The sequence below is a fragment of the Bidens hawaiensis genome, unplaced genomic scaffold (assembly GCF_021521415.1).
Source record: "Bidens hawaiensis isolate Kalapana, Puna unplaced genomic scaffold, B.hawaiensis_p1.1 tig00028452_1, whole genome shotgun sequence".
Lineage (NCBI taxonomy): Eukaryota > Viridiplantae > Streptophyta > Magnoliopsida > Asterales > Asteraceae > Bidens > Bidens hawaiensis.
In genome coordinates this window covers 1-25,569 of record NW_027494636.1, presented here as the reverse complement: position 1 = coordinate 25,569, position 25,569 = coordinate 1, and the positions used below count along the sequence as shown (strand labels likewise).

General features: G+C 34.3%; 1 protein-coding gene across 1 annotated transcript; it reads left to right on the top strand.

Moving 5' to 3' along the window:
* Positions 1-6,748: 6,748 nt before the first annotated feature.
* On the top strand, positions 6,749-25,140 carry LOC143576971 (uncharacterized). Its single transcript, XM_077060937.1, has 2 exons — positions 6,749-7,368; positions 24,921-25,140. Exons 1-2 carry the CDS (start codon positions 6,749-6,751, stop codon positions 25,138-25,140), a joined length of 840 nt encoding a protein of 279 aa, XP_076917052.1.
* The last annotated feature ends 429 nt before the right edge of the window (positions 25,141-25,569 follow it).

Here is a 25,569-nt window from a genome sequence, read left to right as displayed (position 1 = left end):
GCAATCTGGCAAAGTATAAATACTTAAGGGTTAACATGGGGTTGGTGAGTTTGTAAATTATAGAAAATAGTAGTGCATATAGTATATGTAGATTTAGTACATCTCAAATATACAAGAGTAGCTAACCCATTTACAAGCTACTAGACAGTTGAACCGAAGCTAACTGTATGTAGGCCTTCTTACCAGGTCTATCACAAACACTGGCGCATGTATGTTAGGTCAATAGAACACCCGTTTTATGACATCACAGCAGTGCTAGTACGACTAGCCTGGGTAGGGTTTGTCAACGCAGTAATACTACTCAATATTACCCCGCTATCCCATCCTAACGATTCAAAGTATGTAAGGACTTTATAGTATAAACTTGTGATATATAAGAAATTACATAAATCCAAAACGAGTCACTGCATTTTCCTCCAGAAAACTAATATCTCTGAATAAGTGCTTGTTTTCTCCCCGAAAACAAGTATAGGCAAATGAATTGTGTTTTCTCCCCGAAAACAAGTATAGGCAAATGTATTGTTTTACTCCCCGAAAACAAGTATAGGAAAATGTATTGTGTTTTCTCCCCGAAAACAAGTATAAGAAAATGTTTTGTGCTTTCTTCCCGAACACAAGTATAGGAAAAGTGTTTTGTGTTCTCTCTTCCCAAAAATAAGTAGAAAAAGAATGAACTCACATAGTGACGCGCGCAATAGACTTTTCTCAAAATCAATAGTATGCACTTGACTCGTTAACTGTTACTTAGTACAAGTGTTTAACTTATGAGAGTGTGTTCAACAACACATGACTTTAAGACAAATGTATGGACTCACACACAAACACAACTTGACCCGACGACTCGTTGGTGATAATAAGTAATGTCAAATATACCAAAAATTCCTAACGTGTATCCACACATCATATCATAGCCAATCAACCAAACACTCATATTACAACTTAACTTATGATCATTAGTTCATGAGACAAACTCTAACATATATAAACAAATTTTATTCACCAAGCATCCCTTGGAAATAAATTACACAAAAAATACCATTGAAGAATGTATGGATCGGGCCTCTCAAAATATTTTTATTATATTTTTTACTTTCTGTAAAACATTAACAATAAATCAATCATCACAGGTAAGTGCAGATGATTAATTAGATTGCGCAACAAAAAGTATAGACCTAGTTAAACCACTAAACTATACCAATTCAAACTAGGCCAATTGGTTAGACTCCTGACCGAAAGTATGAACATTCAGAGGTAGAAGTAACCCATTTGGATTTGTCATCATCAAGTTATGATGCCGGGAAATTAGGTCAGGAAACATATTCCCAAATCATTTTTGACATGCTATATTGTAAAATCAGAAAAACTATGATCTACTCGTCCAAAAATTACAAACAATAGCTTTCTAGAAACTAGACTAAGAAAAGAATATCATGGAATCAAGAATGGATAAGAAATAATAATTTATAATCGAGTTATAGGCAAAACTATAAGCAAGTATGGATATGTCAGCAAACTGTTAACATCAAAACTCATCTATAATTCCTTTTTACAACAACCCTAATGTTCTAATTCACCAACAAACGATTTTTAAACATCACTAACTTCATCTAACATCCATATTACTAATACCATATTATCATGTAGTGTTTATCATTAATAATCAAGAGAAAATCAAGAAATCAAAACTCTAACGATTAAGCACTTACAAGAACAACTGATTGATAATATGGACTAACTCTAAGCTTCTATTCACCCACTAGCACCCTAAAATCAGCCAATAACTCAGATAAATCACCTTGGAGACGGCTGGAATGGTTATGAGGCGTTTAGGGTTTGAAAATTGGTTTATAAACAATTTTCCTAATCAGCACATCCACCGTGTGTCACGACTTATTTATTTATTATTATTATTATTTTTTTATTTAACATGTAAAGGTATGCACACACATAACACATACAATTATTCAACACCTAAATAATATTTATAATCTTATTCAGGTTCGACATTCATCACCAACGCGTACAGACTGACTTGTATTTGTGACTCATTACTGACTCGTGTAAATGTTATGCATAACGTGTAAGATAATAGAGTTTGACAGAGTTAATGTGAAAATGTGTGTGTTACAATAGAGAAAACTTCGGTATCCTATCGGGTTGTCATCAAATCGGGTAGAGGCAAGATAGGTAGTTGATCTGAGTACTAGTTGTTGGGTCGTTTTGGTATCATTTGACTCGAATTTACAGCGCCTACAAAGCCCAATCCACCAAACATCAAAAGATTACGTTTAAATGGTGCGGTTGATGGATATATACCTACGGTTCTTTAACCTAACAATCAACCTATCAAATGTTAACGGATTTCGCTAAGAATCATTTCGTTTGTTTAGTATTTATCATTTGTACAGATCTAAGGGTACTAAACGAGCCAAACAAGTGTTTCGTTATAAAACGTACCTTTAAACGAATCGGTTTGCAAACGCGATCTAATCTTGATGTAGGTTTTGCTTGTCACGATGCTCTAATGCCCACCAACTCGGGTCTTTTCCTTCGGATCTTGGTTCGGGATATAGGAAGGTGTTTGTGTGTGTTTTTGAGAGTGTATGGAAGATTAGAGATAATAATGGGGGTTTTAGGGTGGTTTAAGGGGTTTATCTACCCTAAAGCCCATGAACCTAAGGCCCATCACCTCCTTTATTCCATCTCACTCAAATATTTCATTTATCTACACTGAATAACGACACGTTATTAAATAAACGAAACTTCTTTTATATCATCGAAAGTAGAATGTTACATGTATACTATGTGAATGTTTATGAATGATGTATGTATGATATATGGATGTCTATGAATGATGTATGTATGATATATGAATGACGTAGAAAAGTTTAAGAGTATGTATGAAAGTATATAAATATAAAAGAAAAGGAAGGTATGTATGAATTGACGGTAAGAGAATGGCAGACCCTAATAATATCTGTGAAGGAGGGTGGCAGACCATAATAATATCTGTAAGGTTATAGGGCGAAATGCTCTTTATGGGTGGCGGACCCTAATAATATATGTGAGGTTATAGGGCGAAAGACTCTTTAAAACGTATAAGTATGTATGCAAAGCAAGATAAAATATGAAAGTATGAAAGAAAGATAAGTAGGTTAAGTAAGAAATATTTATCAACGGATACGTATGAGTAAGTATGTGAATGTATTGTATGGGACATTTTTTAACTAGAACTCACTCAGCGTAGCTGACTTTTAGTATGCACGCAGGTTAATAGACTGAAACAATTAGCTTGAGGGAGACACATAGCAGGATCTGAAGAAGCTGGCATTTGCAGAAAGATTTGTCATGATGTTAAATAAGATGTTTTATGTTATGTTTTTAAAGACAAGTTTGAATGTTGTATGAATGATTTAAGTTTTATTTATTCCGCGAAAATTTTAATTAACTATGATATTTAAGAACTGTGTTTATGAGTAAATCCCACGGCAAAGTAGGGCGCCGGGGACAGGGGCCTTACAATAATACACTTACCACTTAAGGTAAATTTATTAACTAATCAAATCAAGTATGCACGCAACCCCGAAAACATAACAAGGAAATGGGGCTAGAAACTCACCTGAGCTCGGTTCATTTCCGAGTTAATGGTAACTCCTCTCTTTAACTGGACGCGGCCACTGTATAACAATTACACGTATCAATTAACCATCACTACCCTTATCGAATTTCTAGTTTAATGTAACCCTCACCGAACGGGGGTCCGGGGGCAGCGCCCCTAGCAGCGGGGTCTAGGGGCGGCAGCCCTAGAAGGGTCCAAGGGGCAGAGCCCCTAGCTGGGGCCGAGCTGTCAGGTCAGCTTGGAAAAATTTTATTTCCATTAAAGGTCCTTTACTAAAGTTTCATCAAAAACCAATTCTCATTAAATATTTAAGTAATAATTTATTCTGGGTAAACACCATTCGCTATCCCATTCATTATGACGAATGATCCCATTCGTTATAATGAATGGCTTGATATGAGTCTTAACGAGACGAATGAGTGCATAACGAATGACTAAGGCCATTCGTGCTTTCTTTGAGACGAATGAAAGGCTCATTTGTTACAGGAGCACACGAATGTTTCTATAACGAATGGTTCCATTCGCTGTCTCCTCACGACGAATGAATGGATAACGAATGAATAATGTCATTCGTGCTTCTATAGGACGAATGGGAGGCTCATTCATTACAAGAGCATATGAATGTATCTTATTCGCTATGATTGCTTAACGAATGATCAGTCATTTGTTTATCATAACGAATGGATATCAGATATTATCCAATCTTTGACTCCAGTTGTCAAAGTCAAAATTAATATGAACAATAACAGTCAGCAGACACCAGATTTTTAATTAACCTTCAAATCACGATGAAACAACACAAATTTGGTATCAGTAGGTTCGTATACATAGAGACTACAAACCCTAATCATCTAAAAATCCCAACATCGTGTTTAAATGGTACGTTTGATCGATATATACATACGACTTAACATTTGATTAATTAACCATCAGATGTTAACGAATTTCAACGAGAATCGTTGCGTTTGATTCGTCTTTATCATTTGTACAGATCTATGGGTACTAAGCGAGTCGTGCATAATTTTTCGTTATAGAACGTACCTTAAACGAATCGGTTTCACAAAAATGATCTAAGCTTGGTGTATGTATTTCTCGTCACGACGTTCTAACACCCACAAGCTCGGGTCTTTTCCTCCGGATATTGGTCTGAGATAAAGGAGGGTGTTTGTGTGTGTTTTTGAGTGTGTATGGAGGCTTGGTGATAAGAATGAGATTTTAGGGTTTCAGGGAGGTTTAAGGATTTATATACCCTTAAGCCCACAGACCTAAGGCCTACACCATCCCTTATTCCATATTTTATATGTCCAAGCCAACACTCTAATAGTTTATTTATCTAAACTGAATAACGACACGTTATTACATAAATGAAATTTCTTTTATTTATTTTTCTCAAAAGTAGGATGTTACAGTGGGTTGTCTAGTTGCTAAGGAACTACACATTAGTGTGGTAGAGGTGATAAGGCATAATGATAGAATTATGGTGTTGAGGCTAGTACTAGGGGAAGAAGTAGTAGCAGTGGTTTGCACTTACGCACCACATGCCAGACTGGGGGACCAAGAAAGAAAGATTTTTGGGAATCCTTAGATGCGATTATGGGAGCCATACCCAGGGAAGAGAGGATACGTATATGAGGTGATTTTAATGAACACATTGGTAATGATAACGATGACTTCCGAGGCGTTCATGGGGTTTTGGTTTTGGTGATAGGAATGAGACCAGAATGAATTTTCTAGACTTTGCTCTGGCCCATGACCTTGGCATTATAAACTCGTTCTTTAAGAATAGAGATTCACATTTGATCACTTTTAGGAGTGGGGGACACAACACGCAGATCGACTGTCTATTGATGAGGCAGGGAGATACGTTGGTGGAATGACTGCAAGGTTATACCTGGGGAGACAGTCGTGGCTCAACATCATTTGCTAGTGGCAGATATAGGATTTAGAAATACCTTGACGGAGCGAGAGAAGAGATTTAGACCTAGGATTCGCTAGGGAAATCTGAAGGACGACAAGCTTTCACTTTTCAAAGAAAAGCGCGTATCATGGAATATGATTCACCTCCATGGGGACTCAAGCCAGATGTGGGAAGCTTTTGTGACAAAAACTACTCAACTGGCGAAGGAGACTCTAGGGGTCACAACAGGAAAAACTAGTTGGCATAAGGAGTCTTGGTGGTGGAATGAGATAGTGCAAGAGAAGATAAGAGATAAACAAGCGAGTTTTAGGTAGCTTATGAGGAGCACGGACGAAGAGGATCGAGTCAGATTGAGGGATATCTACAAAATGGCCAAGAGAGAGGCGAAAAAGGCATTGTCAGAAGCAAAGAATACGACCTATAAACAAATGTACGATCGTTTAGAAAAAAAGGAGGGGGAACACGGTATGTTTAAGATTGTCAAAGCCAGGGAGCGTAGAAGGCAAAATCTAGGGGTTGTGAAGTTTATATAGGGTGAGGATGGGTGCGTATTGGTCAAGGAGCAGAACATCAAGTTGAGATCGCAAACCTACTTCCAAAACCTTTTCAATAGTGGGAGGGCTCACCAACCACAAAAATTAGAACACAACTATACAACAACAAAATAATTGCTACTGTCGCCGTATCACACAAGAAGAGGGGAGGAATGCACTTAGTAAGATGGAAAGGGCTAAGGCAGTTGGCCTAGACAACATACCGATCGAGGCGTGGAAGTGTTTGGGATATGGATTTATGTGGTTAACCACTCTGTTTAATACTATTTTAAATACCGATAAGATACCAGATCAATGGAGAAGTAGTATCGTAGTCCTTATCTATAAGAGCAAAGGAGACGCCCACTGTTGCAGTAACTACAGAGGAATCAAGCTACTAAACCGCACGATGAAGCTATGGGAAAGAGTTATTAAGGTTAGACTTAGACGGGAAACTCATGTCACAATGAACCAATTTGGTTTCATGACGGGATGGTCAACTACAGAGGCGATACACATCCTCAGAAGATTAATGGAAAAGTACATAGATAAAAAGCGTGACCTACATATGGTGCTTATTGACATGGAAAAGGCGCACGACAGTGTGATACGTCGACTCCTTTGGATTGCCATGAGAGTAGAGGTGTTCGTGGAAAACATATAAAGATAATTAGGGATATGTATGCCAACTCTGAAACAAGCGTATGTGCACCTGTGGGGGATACTGACTTTCTCGTGGAGGTAGGCCTTCATCAGGGATCAGTATTGAGCCTGTTCCTTTTTGCAGTAGTCCTAGATGAGTTGTCAAAGTCGATCCAAGATATTTTCCCTTGGTGCATGCTTTTCGTGTACGATATCGTGTTGATCGCTGAGAGTAAACAAGATCTTAACATGAGCCTACAGGAGTGGCGAGCTGCTTTAGAAAGTAAAGGTTTAAAGATTAGTCAGTCAAAGACGGAGTATCTTGACTGTGACTTTTGTGGGGTAAACGATGATGAAGATGTTCAAATCACCATTGAAAGCCAGGAGGTTGCGCAGTCAACCAAGTTCAAATACTTAGGATCGTTTGTACAAAGTGACGGAGGCACAGATAGTGATGTAGCACATCGTGTGCAAGCAGGATGGTGTAAATGGAGAGCTACCACAGGGGTACTGTGCGACAAGAGGTTTCCAACTAAATTAAAGGGAAAGTTTTATACGGTTGCGATTAGAACTGTGATGCTATACGGAACAGATTGTTGGGCCATCAAGAAGACACACATGCGTAAGTTGGAGGTAGTAGAGATGAGGATGCTAAGGTGGATGTGTGGGACACAAGGTTAGACCGAATAAGAAACGAGGTTTTTCGGGAAAGACTAGGGTGGCTAGTTTATCGAATAAGATAAGGGAAGGAAGATTGAGATGGTTTAGACATGTAAAAAGGAGACAAACAACTGCTCCCGTTAGATTAGTGGAAAATATTATTATAGAGGGAATGAGGGGTAGAGGTAGACCCAAATTGACTTGGGATGAGCCGATTAGGCGTGATTTGCTAGACTTTCACCTCTCTAAGGACATGGTTGAGGATAGGAGTTTATGGAGACGTAGAATTAAGGTTAGCGACCTTTAGGAGGAGGGGCTATTTCTTGTTATGGCCTTAATTATTATTATTGTTGTTGTAAATTTTACCTTAGTTTTGTGTTAGTATATCTATAATGAAATGTTGCTTGAAATGTACTAATATCATATTGTTTTAGTTTACTATTTACTGCTATTCTTTTATTTTATCTTGTATAATTTTATTTTATTTTATTTTATTTGTTTACCTATTTACTTTCGAGTTGGGGGTCGCGTTGGAAGAAACCTCTCTATCCTTAGAGATAGAGGTAAGGTTTGTCTACATCCCACCCTCCCGGACCCTACTGATAGCTTAGGCTATTTGTGGAAAATATTGGGTATGATTGTTGTTGTTGTTGTTGTATGACTAAGGGGCTGTTTGGTTCATTTGGATCTGAATGAGTCAGATCTGAATGAACCTCTGTCCCATTCAGCAACGACAACAAGTCTAAATGATTCAGACCTAATTTTAATCATTCAGATGTTTTTCTGTTTCCAACCAAACAATCTGAAATCTGAATGAATCAGATGTTTACATCTGAATGGTTCCATTCAGATGTAAACAAACAGCCCCTAAGAAATATAAAGTCAAATTAACAATTCTTCTTGAAGAAGAAATCTAAAATAAACGTTTCTTCATGAAGAAGGACGTGCCACATAATTGATCAATAAGAAGGAAGACTAAAAGTCAAAATATTATATGCAAACTAAAGATATATAATGTTTAAAGCTATGCAAAATAGAAAAAAGATCTAAAGCTAGATCATTGATCTAGATATTTATACAAGTTATTCTCGAACTATAAGTGTGAGGGAACTTGCAAGCATAAATCAGTGGAAGTATTGATTATCATAACAAAGGTGAATACGCTCAAACTTTTATAACTCTTTAAATCAAGTCATTAACAGTTTGCATGGGACCAAGTATGAGGGGTGTGCAAGAATCGGCCCGACCCAAAATTACCCGAAAACCGGACCGAAAATTAACTAAAACCGAGACCGATATGTTAATTCAGTTTGGCCTTCGGTTCTCATATATATGCAAAGTCGGGTTCGGGTCGGTCCTCGGGCCTGGATCCAGGAAACTAGAAAAAAAAATAGAACCGGCCCGACATCTAATAATCTCTAAATTTCGACAGGATTTACAGCGAGGTAAAACACAATATAGTTGAAGCACATGAACCTAAGTCTCAACCCATTGCATGTACTGCAATGGCTATGAGATTCAAGAGTGAGAAAGATGTGGAGTTATGAAATTCAAGAGTGAGAAAGATGTATGTATGTATGGTCCGTGTAATTTGGTTGGAGAAGAAAGAGACATTTAATTATTTATCAAATGAACTTCAAATGATTTTATAAATTAGAATAGATAAAAGGAAAAGGTATGTAAGTAAAAGTATTATAAAGCAATAGTATAATGGTTGAAGAAATAAAAGACACGCGTACCAAGAAAGCCATTATTAAATAATCTCGTCTTCATTTCTTAAAAGTATGTGGTCAAAGATAGGTATTACATTTTAGAGGAAGCATCTAAGCGATAATCAAGGCTACATAAAGGTTTATAGATCTTCTTAATCGTCACCGTGTTCTTCTATAATCACCCACTCGGTCTCGGTTAAACAATGAAAACCGAAGAACCGAACCCGAAATATACCGGTACCTGAAACGACCTTGTAGGTCCGGCCGGCGGTTCCGGATTCTATGTTGATCTCGGTCTCGGGTCGGTTCGGGTTTAACCCGGGTCGGGTCGGTTTCACACCTTTGCACAGCCCTACCAAGTATCCCTAAAATTTTATAAGCAAAAGTAATTGTTGGCCCTCAAGCTATCGTAAACGTTTGTTTAGATCCTTACATATGTTCTGTGGACACACCCCACCACGCCTGGTCATTCCTCCGCCATGACAGGCTGGGTCCAAGTTATACCCGCGTGGGGAATGTCTTGTGTATAATGGTAGTTTCTAAGTACTCGATCGCTGTGGTTTTTGTTGAGCGGTTTCGAGTTGAGCTTGAGTTTATAACAGTAATTCAAAATTTCAGAACTTGATTATTTCCTTTGCCATGACAGGTCGGGTCACAAGATACCCGTAGGGAATAATTAAGTATATATAAACTGTTTTAAAGTCAACGTGTTCACCAGCATGTGTTGCTAACGTATTTTATAAACTATTTTACAAGTGATGAAGAATATATGTTAAAAGATTGTGGTATTAGCCATTAGACGATCTGATGGTTCAGATGTACTTTGATAATATAAAAACTGTAAATTTTTTTTTTCATTTTACACACTTTTTTCCTAACTATCGGGTGTTTAATTCCTGACATTTTGAATATAATATTATTTGAAAAGACTTAACCTATACCCTGAAATATTTACTAAATAGACACCAATGTTGATCATACGCCTAGGCCCATAGAGTTGGATGTGACAAGGATGATGATGAAGATAAAGTGTTTGTGCCCTAAACTCAAGAACAATATCTAGGTCATGATGACCATGTTGAAGAAGAGCAAGTCACCAATAAGTACACGGAAATTCAAAGGATGAGTGAATTGTATAACATGGACTACTTCTTAAGAGGTTTCTTTGTTTAAAGCATGGATTCATATTCCTGAAAATAAAAAGATCAAAAATAAACAATCACCTGACTTTTTTTTGTGATAAAGTGCTAAACATGACAAGAATCTCATTGGTAGAAGAAATCAATCGGTTCATCAAGTAAACTAAAAATGGGCCATTATGCAAAGAAAGATGACCATGGGTTATTACACAAGTGGTACAATTTCTATTTATTTTGTATTAATTTATAATTTATATTTATTACTGTTTTAATTCATTTTTATGGTTTATAATTTTTTAATTTTTTATTTTATAGTTTATTACTGTTTTAATTTCTAATTTCATAACGTTACATAGAGCATTAACGTAGCAGTGGATACAATGATCTTGACGTGATGAAACAGGTGTTAGTTGATTACCAAAAAGAACGTAGGGTGGTTTTCATCACATTGATGTGTGGGAAGTAGTAAGAGGGAATGGTAAATTGAATGTATTTCCTTTGATGGGTGAAGCGTCCGATATTCACCCCGAAAAGAAAAGAAAGTCAACCAAAATTGATAACTACAACATAAATACACCCTATAATGCTTTCACTATTCATGTGTTGGACCTCAAAGAAGACGCAAAAATACCAAAAATGGGCATCCATCAAGCAAAGAAAAAACTCTCGCATTGATGGAGGAAAATCACGTGGTGGTGGAGGTGTAACGGGCCTCGGGAGGGAAAAACAATAGGAATGAGACTTGAAAACCTTTTACGAACATGCATAACCATGTGGCCGATCTGATATTAGATATAACTGTAAACCGGAAACGTTAAACAGTGAGCAAATATGCACAACCTTGTAATTTATAGATTCTTTTAATGTTTGAATTATGTATATATATTTTTTATTTTTAATGGTAAGGCTATGTTTTGTGTTTCAGCATGTTAGATGCTATTGTAGTAATTTATAATAATTGTTATGTGCTATTAAGCTAGAACTCATTCAGCGCGAGACTGACTTTTGTATGCATATCAAGTTAGCGTCCATTATATTTTTGACATTTGGCATGTTTTGTTATACTTATTTAAGGCAAGTTGTAAGGATTTTCCGATTCAATGATACATGTGTAAACCCAACTTCAGAGACTTCCCGAGTTTAGGGTGTTTCAGCATAGCACAAAATAGCCTAACTGCCGATGAAAAATGATAAGCAACTGATGAATAGATCATTAGTAGTTATACTTTCTCTTTAGTCTTCATTCGTAGTTCTTCATTATCAGCAGGTTGTTGTAAAAGTAGTTTATGGTATCAGTTGTTTGAAACAATCCTTTTATTAATTATTTGCTTATAGTGATGAACAACTCATCTTTGATTATTAGTTGGATTGGTATTTGGCATAAAAGTTATTTTCATGTTCAACAATTCAAAACAAAAATTAACAAAAAAATTAATTTACCTACAAGTTATACTATGTGAAATGTTTTAGTTGTTACATGTGTAATATGCGTAACAATCTTAGTGGTAAGTTAATTTTTTTTGTTAATTTTTTTACGTGATGATAATAACATATATTATTACATTTTATATGAACCACTGATTTAATTTTAAGTTTTAAATGCTTAAAAATGAAAAGATTTTAATTGTAACATTAAATGCATTCTCTTTTCAATTAATATAACTAATAAAACCATTAATTTCTATCCAATTAACATAACTAATCAAATTAAAACTATCCAATGGTAGGGCATTCACTTTATTAGTGAGAGGTAGGGGGTTCAAAACTCACTATTACCAATTTATATGAGAGATGTGAGGGATGACCCTGGCTTGCCAGGGTTCGAGTCCTGATCTCACCCGGTTTTACCGGCTCCTTGCCGTTGTGCCGTTTAGCGGGCGTGGGGGTCGGGTTTTATACGAGGAATCCCTCAATAGGTGAACCGCTAGGGGCTCCCGACTCGTGGCCGGCTCGAGCCACCTTTAGCCAATGGGCCCGCGTACGGAGCACCCGGCGTTACTTAGTTGGTCGTTCCAAAAAATATATATATATAAAATTTATCTATTTTGTAGCTTAAATCTATTCTCTCTTGATTTTTAACTACACAAATACAGTTTTTCATACATTATAATTTCTTTCTATTTAAAAATTATTTCTTTCAACTCAATTTATCAATATCCATCAAAACGTAACTTTTTTTATAATCATAAATACATATATTTTTTTCTCAATTGACGTATCTACAAAATCCATTTTGATGAATAATACGAAATATATATATATATATATATATATATATATATATATATATATATATATATATATATATATATATATATATATATATATATATGCATGGGGATGGTTCAAGAGAGAAATGATATTATTGCAAGAAATATAAGAAATAAATATGGACCACTAGTTTTGTTTTAAGTTTTAAATGATTAAAAGCTAAATAAAGAAACTATTAATTATTCTCTTTCTTCAATTAATATAACTAATAAAAGATAATACTTATTTATTTAATTAATATAACTAATTAAATTATTATAATTAGAAAATATTAAGAAGTCATTTATTTTTATAACTTATTTTTTGTTTCTTTAATTTTTATCCTACACAAGTATAATTTATTCATACATTAAAATTTCTTTCTATCTAAAACTAATTTCTTCCAACTCAATATATTAATATCCATCAACACATACTTACATTGTGATGAATACTACCAAAAAAACAATTTTACATGTGTTTGCATTAGATATCAACAAAAACATACAACCTACACAAAGACGTATAATCTACACTTGTTCTAAGAAGAAGACAACATATAACCTACATACGAAAATCCTTTAACCTACACACAAAAAACATATAACCTACACACGAAAATTTTATCTTACACAAATACAATTTATTCATACATTAATTTCTTTTCAAAACCAATTTCTTCAAACTCAACATATCAATATCCATCAACACGTAGTTACATTGTGATGAATAATACAAAAAACTATCTTACACATGGTTGCATTAAATGTCAATAAAAAATATACAACATACAAAAAAAATATATAACCTACACTTGTTCAAATAATAAGAAAACGTATAGCTTACATACGAAAAACATATGACCTATGCATGTGTATCTTTGTGTAGTTTATATAACTGTTAATGTCGAATTACATATGTAAGTTATATGATTTTTGTATGTTGTACGTTTTTATTGCTCAAAACAAGTGTAGGTTATATAACTTTGTGTAGGTTGTATATTTATTGAACTTAAATACGTTGATATATGCTAATATATTGAGTGGAAATTATTTTTTTAATATAAAGAAATAGTATTATATGAATAAATTGTATTTATGTTGAATAAAATAAAAAATGTGTAAATAAAAAATAAAACTAAAGTAGTGTTTTTATTTTTTATATTATTATAGTTAAATTAGTTATATATATTAATTAGAGATATTTATTTTGGTTATATTAGTTGTATTAATTGGAGAGAGAGAGTGCATTTATTGTTGCATTTACATCTTTTTTATTTATTTTTAAATATTTAAAACCTAAAATAAAACTAGTGGCTCATATTCATTTCTCTCATTTCTTGCAATAATTTACCACCCCGCACTCTGGGCTACACAAGAAAAGGCCTCAGCCATCATTGACCTGTTGTACATGTACGTTAGTATTGTATTGTACTGTATTGTATTGTATCGTATGAATACCTACATAGGTTGATAGCCTTGTTAGTACATGGTCGTATTCAGGGTGCTGACCACTACAGCTCTCGAGAGCCTCGTTAGTACATGGTCGTATTCAGGGTGCTGACCACTACAGCCCTCGAGAGTTGTTTTTTTTTGCGATGCCTCCTTACGCATATCTCTGCAACCTCGCTCGCGCCTCCGCCGACTACTTATGCACATACCCGCGCAGGCAGGCGCAAGAATCATAGATTGGTGGCCCCTACGTCACGCGGATTGCGATCAGTTTGGGTGAGGGTTCACAGCTAGTTGATCTGAAGATCCCGACAGTTGTCCCTGGCGGGCTGGACTGTCTGATTGCCTAAGGTATGCATATTGTTCGGCGGTTTCAGTCACCCTCTAAATCTTAATGTCTTTGTCACCCTATTTTTTAATGTCTTTGTCACCCTCTAAATCTTAACAAATGAAATAGTGTTCTTAGTGGTGTAATTATTTTTACATTTTATATCATTACTTTTATTTTATTGGAATGTGTGTGTACACACCCACCCACGCACACAACACACTTTTTTCCCTGAACATAAAAACAAAACCAAAACCACGAACAAAACAGACTATTTGTTTGTTACAGTAAACTAGTAAATTACTCGCGCGCTGAGCGAGGAAATTGGTCGGTAAAACCCGAGGGTGGGAAAGGAGAGTTAACGTGAATTCGGTGGATATTTTAACTAAACCTAAAATGTTCGTTAAATTAACATGTTATAATTAAAAAAAAGTAACAGCAAAACCCAGATGTTGCTGCCCGGACGTTGGTAAAACCCGACGATGAGTCGACTTGAATTCGGTCAGTGTCGGCTACATTCAGGGGCGTAGCTTAGTTGGGGCAGGGGTGGCCCTGACCCCTCCGTTTTTTCGCTTAGTAGTGTAAATTTATCCTTTTACGCTCGAAAAGTTTTATACATAGTGTAGATTTACCCGTTTATGACCGAAATTTTTAGTCCGGCCCCCTCTGTATTTTCACGCGGTAGTGTAGATTTATGTTGTTAGAGTATACAAAATTTTAAGGTTGTCAAAGTATACGAATTCGTTCGGTTAAAAAAAAAATATAACAAAAAATAAAATAAAATTAATGTTCAGTCGATTTGGATGAATGTGGTGCCACTTAACCCATTCAGGACCTTGCGGCACCAACATTAATTCATCTGCGCAACTCAAATCTTTTTATGTATCCAACACATTGTACCAGGTGCACTAATGTGGGTTCAGTTTGTAGATGGTACCATAATTAAACCTAAAAAACAAATTCAAGTTAACAAAAAAGAAAAGTAAAATATTTAAAACAACATTTATTCGGTTGGTAAAACCTGAACGTTTGTAAAACCCGAGTGTTGAGGCCGAGCGTGTAAAAAAAAGTCGAAGAGAATTCAGTCCGTACCAATTACGTTCATTATGGTATAAACAAAGTTGGTAAAACCAACACGTTAAAATCTATAAAATAAATTCGTCAAATTCACATATAAAAAGACTAACATATAAACGAATAAAATATTATACAACGATATTTATCCGGTTGGTAAAAGGCAGACGTTTTTAGAGTTAGAATTAATAACACACATGTTTTGTAAATACTTAAAATTTATGATAATTAAAATATGTTTTTAAATATTTTAAATAGGCTTGATGACCCATCAATAATGACACAAATGGAAAAAACAAAATGTAGAAGATATTGCCTTTGGCCATAATTTAGAGGTGCACAAATCGGTTTTTTAAAAAAAACCGGTTCGGTTATTAACCGGACCGGTTTTTTTGGCCCGAAAAAAAACCGGTTCGGTTAATAACCGGACCGGTTAATAACCGGTTTTTGTATGTCAAAACCCTAACCGGTCTAACCGGTTAGGACCGGTTTAGAAACCGGTTAATAACCGGTTAACCGGTTTTTTTTTTAAAATAACCGGTTAATAACCGGTTTTTTTCATAATAACCGGTTTTAAAAAAAACCGGTTTTTCCATTAACCGGTTTGTTAACCGGTTTTGGCTCTAAAACTTGTAACCGAAATACGAACCGGCGGTTTGTAAACCGGTCAAACCGGTTTTTAAAAAACCGGTTTTCGTAAAAACCGGTTTCCGGTTTAAACCGGCAAACCGGTTCCCGGACCGTTTTTTTTGACCATCTCTACATGAATTGAACCCGGGACAAATAAGGGAAACACCAACTACCAACATAACCAAAGTCAATGGACCAGGAGTAACCTCATTGGAATTCTGGCACAAGTATCCAATATATATGAATATCTTGGATCACAATTATTTTGTGACACCAACTTTCTCTTTTATTATAATAGTTAATATGTAATGTTTTTCCATCAATATTGAATTTAATATATATATATAAATGTTCTTTATTTATTAAAATCTACACATATGTGTCAAATTTTTCAATGGAAAATGTATTCTAACTACTAAAGTATCTATATAAATTTTATGGATTTTGAACAAAGCTTGGTTTTATTATTTATCGAGCTTTAGCTTGCATCGAGAAAAATCAATGCATGGTCAGGTTTGGTCAGACACACAAACAAGGTTGTAAATGAAACGAATTGAATGAGACTTTGTTCGCTTTCCACCATTTACCTTTAGTTGGACAAATAAACATTTAACGAACACTCTACCATACAAAAATTCATGTCCATATTTCTTCATTAATTAAGGAATCAGCTTGTTCATGTTCATTTATGTCCGCGTATTAATATTTTAAGCAAACACTATTGAATGCAACTGGACTATAATTGACAATAACGAATTCTAACTGACACAAATGGACAGAAAAACATAAACGACCCAAATGGGCAAAAGAACAAAATCAACACTAACTTAGAAACGAGCAATAAACGACTGCGAATTTATTCATGAATGATAATCCTAAAACCACAAACATTCATCTACAAATCCGGAATTACATTGAAATATTCAAAAAGAAACATAAATAGTTTATAGAGTAATCAAAATATACAGTTTGCATATTCAAACAAATAAATAAAAATAGTAATAGTAAAAAAATAATTTACTTTTAATGTTACTAGACATTTTTAATTTGATCATTACTTTATCGTTAATTTGTTTATAATTTTTATTTTTTTAAATGTGTTACATTTTTATCATCGTATTTGAGTCTTTAATGTTTTGAACAATTACCAATTTATGTTCTTTTGTGTTTCGTGTTGATACTATACAATTTTTAATGTTACTATTTTTAATATAAGTTATACGAGTGTCGCTACTGGTTCATCGTAGAAAAGTTATTTTTTTAATTTAGGGTTGGTAGATACCGCAACGAACTTAACCAATAGCAACGAGACACATGTTAATGGGCAACATGGTGGTTACAAAACCAAGAAAATTGTATTAGAAAATTACGTAATTGATAAACGCGTTTAAATATTCGCCTTGAACCTCTATACATCCTTTGTTGTATTCACATGAGCTTCTCCATCTCTCTAATTTTATTTAGCCCATCATATCTGGTCCTCCAAAATTTTCTTTTATCTCACTCAAAAATACTTATTTTTAAAATTTTTCTCCTTAGACAATCATATATATTTACAAAGACAATGTATAGTACATCTATATATCTAAAGAACCACTATTCACTAGACTAGTTTTTATAAATAGATATCTTAATGGAGACATAAAATAGAGGAAACTAATACATATATATATATATGTTCGTGTGCGCGCATATATATATATATATACAGTGAAAAGATCCAATACACTAATGCTTATCGTAAAAATACGTACGCGAATTCCGTTTTTCACGAATCGATCCATGAAATCACATCCAAACATCTCGGAATCGTCAATACATATCCAATCAATCATTGCTTCACCCGAAAAAAATAGTTTTGGATGGTAAATCGATAAATTTTTCACTTTTTTTCACAAAGACGGTTTTTGAGCGTTTAACGAGCGTTTAATGAGCGTTTAAGGTTTTGTGAGCGTTTTAGGTTTTTGCCTTTGTTTTTTGTCTTTGAGCGTCTCGCGTACCTACCGTACGTTAAGCATTAGCATACATTAACTGCACCCTATATATATATATATATATATATATATTATGAAAATGGAGATAAATTTAGGGAGTTATTGTGAATGCTCTTAGAAGGTTAGGTATTCTTTTATCGTCTTTTGAAAGTTTTGTTTAATTGTTATTTCTTAGATCATCTTGTGTATTTAATTTAATAATTAGTTTTAATGTTATTTTGATTTAGAAATAGTTTGTATGTATTAATTTACTTGATCAAGTAAGATGCATTACACACCTTTAAGGACGAAATCGAGAAAACCCGACGTCAGTATGGATAAGAGAAAGTCCAGGGATAGTCAGGAATGGAAATATTCAATCACTACATCACAGCCGCATAAAAAAAAGGTTTTCAAATTTCTATGAAGCATATCCCTTCATACCAATCATCCGGTACAATAGTTTTAAGTAAATAGGAAAACATACAAACAATAAAAACACATATAAAAAAAAATTACTGAAACTAAGGATTATGTTTCGGATTTGGACCACTGGGAATGAGAATTTGAGAAACAGTGAGCGTTTCAGGAACAACTTCTGACATCACCTGCCTTTTATAACACTCTAATGCCAACTCCTGAAACCCGTAATTTTCCAACATACGACATATATCCTTTCTAGTATTAATATTAAGGGACGGGTTGTTTGACGAAGGTTCGCCTTCTGATTCTAATACTAGGTCGACAAAAGGAGCAACATGCAAATGATGGATTTGTAGAAAATAGCCATATCGTAGATAAATGAGAAGAGTATACAAACACTTATATATATAGTGATGTAGTGTTTATAAATTAAATTGATATTATGTAAATGGTACTTGAAAATATTTATTAGAGGAAAATCATTTAATGAAAATATTGATGGGAGGAAAATCATTTAATGAGTTTTAGTGAAAGTTAAAAGAAAAACTTTTAATGAAAGTTGTCTCTTTTTTTATGGAAGTTAAAACAAAAAAGGGAAATCATTTGTGGGTATATGTTGTCATTGACTTTGTAGTTTGTGAATAGATATGGGTAGAAATGATATGATTAGGGGTGTTCAGGAAAACCGAAATCCGAATAAATCCGAAATCCGAACCGAAACCGAAACCCGATTAATCCGATCTAAATTCTTATTCGGATAGTTCGGATCGGATTGATCCGAATATCCGAATAACCAATTCGGATTCGGATCGGATTCGGATATGGATTTTAAAAAGTTTCGGATAGTTCGGATTATTCTGATATCCGAATAATCCGATTAAAATTACCATTTATTTTTATTAGTTTTTTGTATAACCCAGCCCAACCCAGCCCAAAGCCCACTAATACTAAGTATTAACAAAAACCCTAGCAGACCTTCTCACCTTCATTTCAAAATAACCAGATCTACCTCTCACTCTCAGTCGTCCGTCTACCGGCCACCGCCCTCTCAGCCGTCCACCCGCCGCCCGCCTATCCGTCGTAGAGGCTTTTGGTTTGAAGTTTAACATTTGTCGTGTAATGTTTTAGTTTTCTTAATTATGATGGATTTAGACTTTGTTCATGTATTGTTTTTATTTTCTGAATTGTGATGTTGTGATGGATCTAGACTTTGTTTGGGCACTATATTATTAGTGGTTTTTTCAGTTTGTAGGTTTATTTAGTTTGAATATTATTTGTATGTTTGTTAAACAGGTTTATTCGGGTCATTTCGGATAATTCGGATTATCCGAATCCGATCCGAATTTGATCCGAAGTAATTCGGATCGGATAGAAAAGGTCCCAATTTGGATCGGATCGGATTTCGGATAGGCTTCTAAAATTTAAACATCCGAACAATCCGAATCGAATAAACCGAATAACCTGTTATCCGATCCGATGAACATCCTTAGATATGATGGTGCGGGATTGATTGTTGTATGGGTCATTCTCCATGATTGTCCATTCCCATCTTATTAATGATAGCTTAATTTTAATAATTAGTAGCCAATTTTAAATTATAAAATTTGCACAACCATTTATATAAATACAAACAATTTTACTCGGTTATTGCATAAACGACAATAAAGTTAACGAAGTTTAAAAGGTAGAAATGTTAGATAAAAATATAAAAAATTGTGCAATAAAGTTTGTCTATTTTTTATGTCTTTGTCAACTTTTTTTTAACAGCAGCTAAATATATTATTTACAAACCACCTATATTAAGAATTGAACCCATAACTATTATTTTGAAACTAAATCACCTTTGTCGCTACTCCAAATGGTGTGGGAGACCTTTGTTACCCTCTAAATCTTAACAAGTGAGATAGTATTATTAACGGTGTAATTATTTTTACATTTTATTTCATTACTTTTATTTTATTGGAACGTATGTGTATACACCCACTTTTTCTTTTTCTTTTTTTATGATAAATATGCAATGTTTTTCCATCATTATTGAAATTTAAAAATATATATGAACAAATGTCTACACATGTTTGTTATATGTTTCAATGTAAAATGTATTCTAACTACTAAAGTAACTATATTAATTTTATGGATTTTGAACAAAGCTTGATTTTTTTATTTATCTGAGTTTTAGATTCATCGAGAAAATTCAATTTGTGGTCAAGGTTGGTCAGACATACAAGAAAGGCTGTAAACAAGAATATCTAGGTGCTAGAAAATAATTACAGGGCCTATAATATATGAATTTTGGGTTTCTCTACGAGAGGAATCCAAAAATGTGATTATCTTTGGTCGTGTATCGCCAAAACATGAGGATATGTCCATCGCGATATGCGATGGACATAAAATACGTGAAAACAACAGGGTTTGGCCTCTATTTTCTATTTTACAAACCCTAAACCATTATCACGACTTTAAACCACTGTTAGGCAATTTCGGGTGAATTCTAGGGCTACCAATCATTTCTTGATCAATCCTAATGGCTTTCCTCATCATAATAAAGATCTAATGAAGGCGCTGAGTGGCTAATCTTCTCAAATCAATCCCCGTATGTAAAGTATTGTATTTTTATAGTTATACTCATGTTTCAAGAACACGCTAATTGTATTTTTTTATTATTGATCTATGAGCATTGATGTTTGGTATTATTGTGCACTTAGTCAATTTAGGTTTATTTCAATCAAAACGATTAGTTTGCCAGTTGCGGTGATACATGTTCATAGGGTTGTATTGATTAGTATGATTATGATTAAGCATACAATTGCCTTTAGTTGAGTCACGCTGGCAAGGGATCATTTGATAACCAGTGTTGTGTGTTAGCGATTGTTGATACCTAAGGTTTAATTAGTTGATCAACTTGATTCGATTATTGATAAATAATCTTTTAAATGGCATGATTGTTATTTGTTACATGCTTGAACCTCATTTGTGATTTGCTTTTGTTAATTGTGTACAATTCAATTAATTGCGTTTGTAGTTCTAAAATCAAATCATAGCTAGTGTGATCAACACTCTTAATTGCTACTTAAAAAAAATAGAATTTCTTTACACATTATACACTGACTACATACTTCTCGTGATTCGACATCCTACTTGCCCTAATTAATTTAGGGTGATTAGGTTTCCTAGTTATTATTATTTTTTACTAGATCACATGAACACCTAGCATCACTCTAGCATCAGAACTATTTTTGCGCGGAATGAATAGTAATATACAAATCCCCAAAACTTTAACCAATACAAATTTTAACACCCCAACATAGCATGCGGGTTTCGCCCATTAGTTACAATATTATTTAAAATATATGAGTAATAATTAATTTTTTTGAATTATTAATAAAATTATATTTAAATAAACTATTAAGACGCTAAAACACCAATATATCACTAAAAAGAACACGAAATTACACATTGAGCATACACCAATCATCTAACGTAATTTCTTTCAATTTCCCCCTATATTTAATAGTCTTTATCCATATAAATCCCAACACCTTTACTTCCTCGATAAGCTTGAGACTGAGACTGGAGATCCGCTATGAATAAGGTCATTTCTCTTTTTCCACATACACCAAGTTGCAACCAAACAAACCGCTTGGAACATTAAACATATATAATGCCACTGAACATTAAACATATATAAACAAGTACCATGACCAACAAAGAAACTTAGATATTTTATTATAAGTGATGTTGAGGATCGGGACCTCCTGGTGCGAGTCTTGTGGGAATGTCTTCTGACATCGCCCTCCTCAAATAATATTGGAATATTGACTCGTAAAACCCATGCTTATCGACATTTGGAAGCTTATTAAACGAACGTGTGGCTTGCGTATTTGACAAACACATAGTCAAGACTAGCAATATGCAAAGAGTGAAACTGGAAGTAGCAGCCATAGTGTCGAAAATGGGATGCTTGACCAATCGAAGGTGCCGTTTATATAGAGGATTATTGTTCTTGGAGACTAAGTTTGGTTAGTGGGACCAAGATGCCAACTTTTTAGTGAATGTTGATTTGCTTAACTAATTAGTATAATTTGTGTCTTCAGACATAGTTTAAGCACATATAATTTGGGTGCAATTTATTCAGCACATGGAAGATCGATCTGTTGAATTGTGTTTGATATCCTTGAGTGATGAGTGGGGGCTAAGATTAAATGATCGAGCTTGCTAGTTGACAAGTGTTAATTGGATAAGAAAGATAGCATTTAAACTATGACTTCATTCACTTATCTTGTCATTGTCGAACCATGCACTTTTAAGATGTAAATGCTGATGCAATTATGCATGTTTTTGTTTAAAAAAATTAGGATCTTTAATGACTGAAAACATAACACAATATTTAATTGGATTACAATGAATAAAGAATGTGAATCAATTTCACAAAGTTCGTATAACTATATTTTTTCTAATATGCAAACACCAATCTCATTGGATGGAAGGTCAAAATGGTAGAATTAGTACGTCAGATGCTCCTTATAAATGAAAGGTTATTGAAGAAATCAAACGGTGTTAATTGTGTGAAGATGAAAAGGAATTGGCAGAAGATATCTTAACTTGCTATGTTGCATTGATAATATAGCAATTTGTAAGTAGTTGGTGCGGACCCTGGGGGGGGATGTATACGCTCGAGGTCCTAGATCTTTTCAAATTGCACCTCATTGCTATTGGAGAACAAGGCACGACATGGAGAGCAATCCCATCGATGATACACCATATTTGTGCATATGGAAGGCTAGAAACGAGGCTTTTTTCAACAACAAAAGAGTTTCAGTTAATGGACTTAAGAAAGACATCAAAAGATTTAGCCTCCTTTTGGTAAAGAATAGAGGGAACTAACGAGGGGTAGATCGAGAAACATATATTCATTCTCTTTAGAGTTTTCTTTTGTAAACGAGGTGAATATAATTGGATGTATATGTTGTACATAGGCTAGCATCGTTAGTCAAGCCCTTGGTAATATATCAATAAAATTACCCATTCAAAAAATAAATATTAAAAAAAAGTTGATATCTTCATTAATTAAACCTTGATAAGCCAATAGAAATTACGGATTAACACAATTTGATCAACCATATATCTAGATAAATATGGAGGTGACAAACGATATGACTACTTATGAAAATAAGGTCATGTAAATGCTACAATAAGAGAGGAAGATAAAATTTCTATCTGATCAAGGTATGCAAGTGGACATCGTGTCAGTAGTGTCACATCTTAACCCTAATTTGCAAACAAACCGTGTTCAAAGCAAACATTCCTATTGGGTCACTCTATCCTCATCTTGTGTACGTACATGTTAGGCAACAATCCAATGTATGACATAGACTTGACAACAATTCCATGCATAATATGTTTTTGATAGATTATATAAAGAAACTGAATTGACTAAAACTACGTATATTTTCAGTTAGGCTGTTCATTCAATGAATATTGTTGAAGTATTAGCTAGCCTTTTGAGGGTCTTTTCTAGAACAAGGAAACCATTAGAATGGATCCAAGACCATGTTCTTGGAACCACCCTCTGACGTAGTTATAACGGAAATTGTATTGTATTAAAAGAAATCCAGAATATTAATTATGAGAACTAAATTGTATAAAAAATGAACGAACTTAGAAGATTTCAATTTGATAAAAGGATAATGAATTCAATGGAAATTATTACTCACATAAAATTATAACATCGGGATATTCTAAGATACATAGTGATAGAAGAAGCCGATGACGCTATGTAACCTTTTATAGGCGTCACTTTGGCATCAAGACAAATTGTCAAAAACTAGTTTCACAACATGCATTTAGTAATTCAAAACTTTATCTCTTGGCGTGCAGCTACCTAGACTAGCTAGTATTTCTATTTCGGTCGCAGTCACAAATTAAGTCTAAGCATGTGCTCTAATTTCAACTTTTAAGACCACAAACCTAGTTGCTTTATAGTTGATAAATCAACCGTGGTGAAGAATATATAGGTCACAAGTTCGATTCATAAAACAACGACCCCCCCCCCCCCCCCAAAAAAAAAAAAAAAACCAGCACACACACAAAACACCTCCCCACACACACTTTGGGGTTTTTTTTTCAAAAATTATTTGATTGATGGATACTTTTAATTAATTGTTGGTTTTTATCGTTCCCCTAGTTATTTAACTAATGAATATTTTAATCAAAAGTCTTTTTAACATTTTAACTCGTTAACTTGTTAAATAAAAATGAAATTTTAGTTACTGTTAAATAATAAAAAAAATCCAATTAAAGAAACACGTGTCGAGATACTTTTGAACATACGGACAAATACACAAGACACTATTTAAAGTGACAATATTTATTCAACTCATTTTAGTTCAACAAATCAATAAACAACACATCTCATTCACACAACCAAGTTAAATACAAGTAGCAAATAATATATCCACGCGACCGCGTCGCTGAGAGCTACCGCCCTGAACCAGCGCCGCCGTCCGTTGCAACAGGAACTGTTGCCAGTGATGCAAACAGTGGCCAGATTTTCTGTCGAAAATTAAAGGGGGAGTAGCGATCGGTTGATGGAGAGGGAGAGCACGGCTCGGTTTTTCCGGTCGCCGGAAAAACGAGGGAAAGGGTGTGGTGGTGTCGGGTTGAGGGGGGCTGAGATGGTGGTGATGCAGTGCGAGGTGGTGGCCGGAGGTGTTTGGCGTCGCCGGATTCTCGCCGGAGCTATTCCGGTCGCCGGAAAACGGCTCAAGGTGGCGGCGACTGTGGTTTAATATAAAGATAGGGTTAGGGTTGATTTTCATATATATATATATACATATTTACATAAAGGCCCCTCAAAGTTCAATCAAAGTTTAAAATGAGTTTAAAGGTTCTTAAAACTAATAATAACTTTACGAAAATCAGTTTGGACCCTTTATGTTTTTCTTAACGACACTATATTATGACAAACACCGATTTATTTAAAATCGAGGTCCATAATAATATTATATAATAATTTAATAAGGTTCTAAAAAAAGTTGAGTGGTTTACGTATTAAAAGTTTACAAAAACAAATATAATTCGAGATCTGAATTTGACGAATGTCACAGTATCTACTACTTTTAGAAAATTTCGTCCCGAAATTAAAATAAAATTAAAGAAAAGGTAATTAATAACGAATATTGTCTTTAGTAAGATAATTGCGTGAACAAATTTTTAGC

What these genes read in the sequence shown, in the direction of transcription:
- LOC143576971 (XM_077060937.1), top strand. Translation starts at nt 6,749, where the DNA reads ATGTATGCCAACTCTGAAACAAGCGTATGTGCACCTGTGGGGGATACT. An exon ending in GTAGAGATGAGGATGCTAAG is followed by an intron (nt 7,369 to 24,920) that starts GTGGATGTGTGG and finishes CGAAAATTAAAG; the next exon opens with GGGGAGTAGCGATCGGTTGA.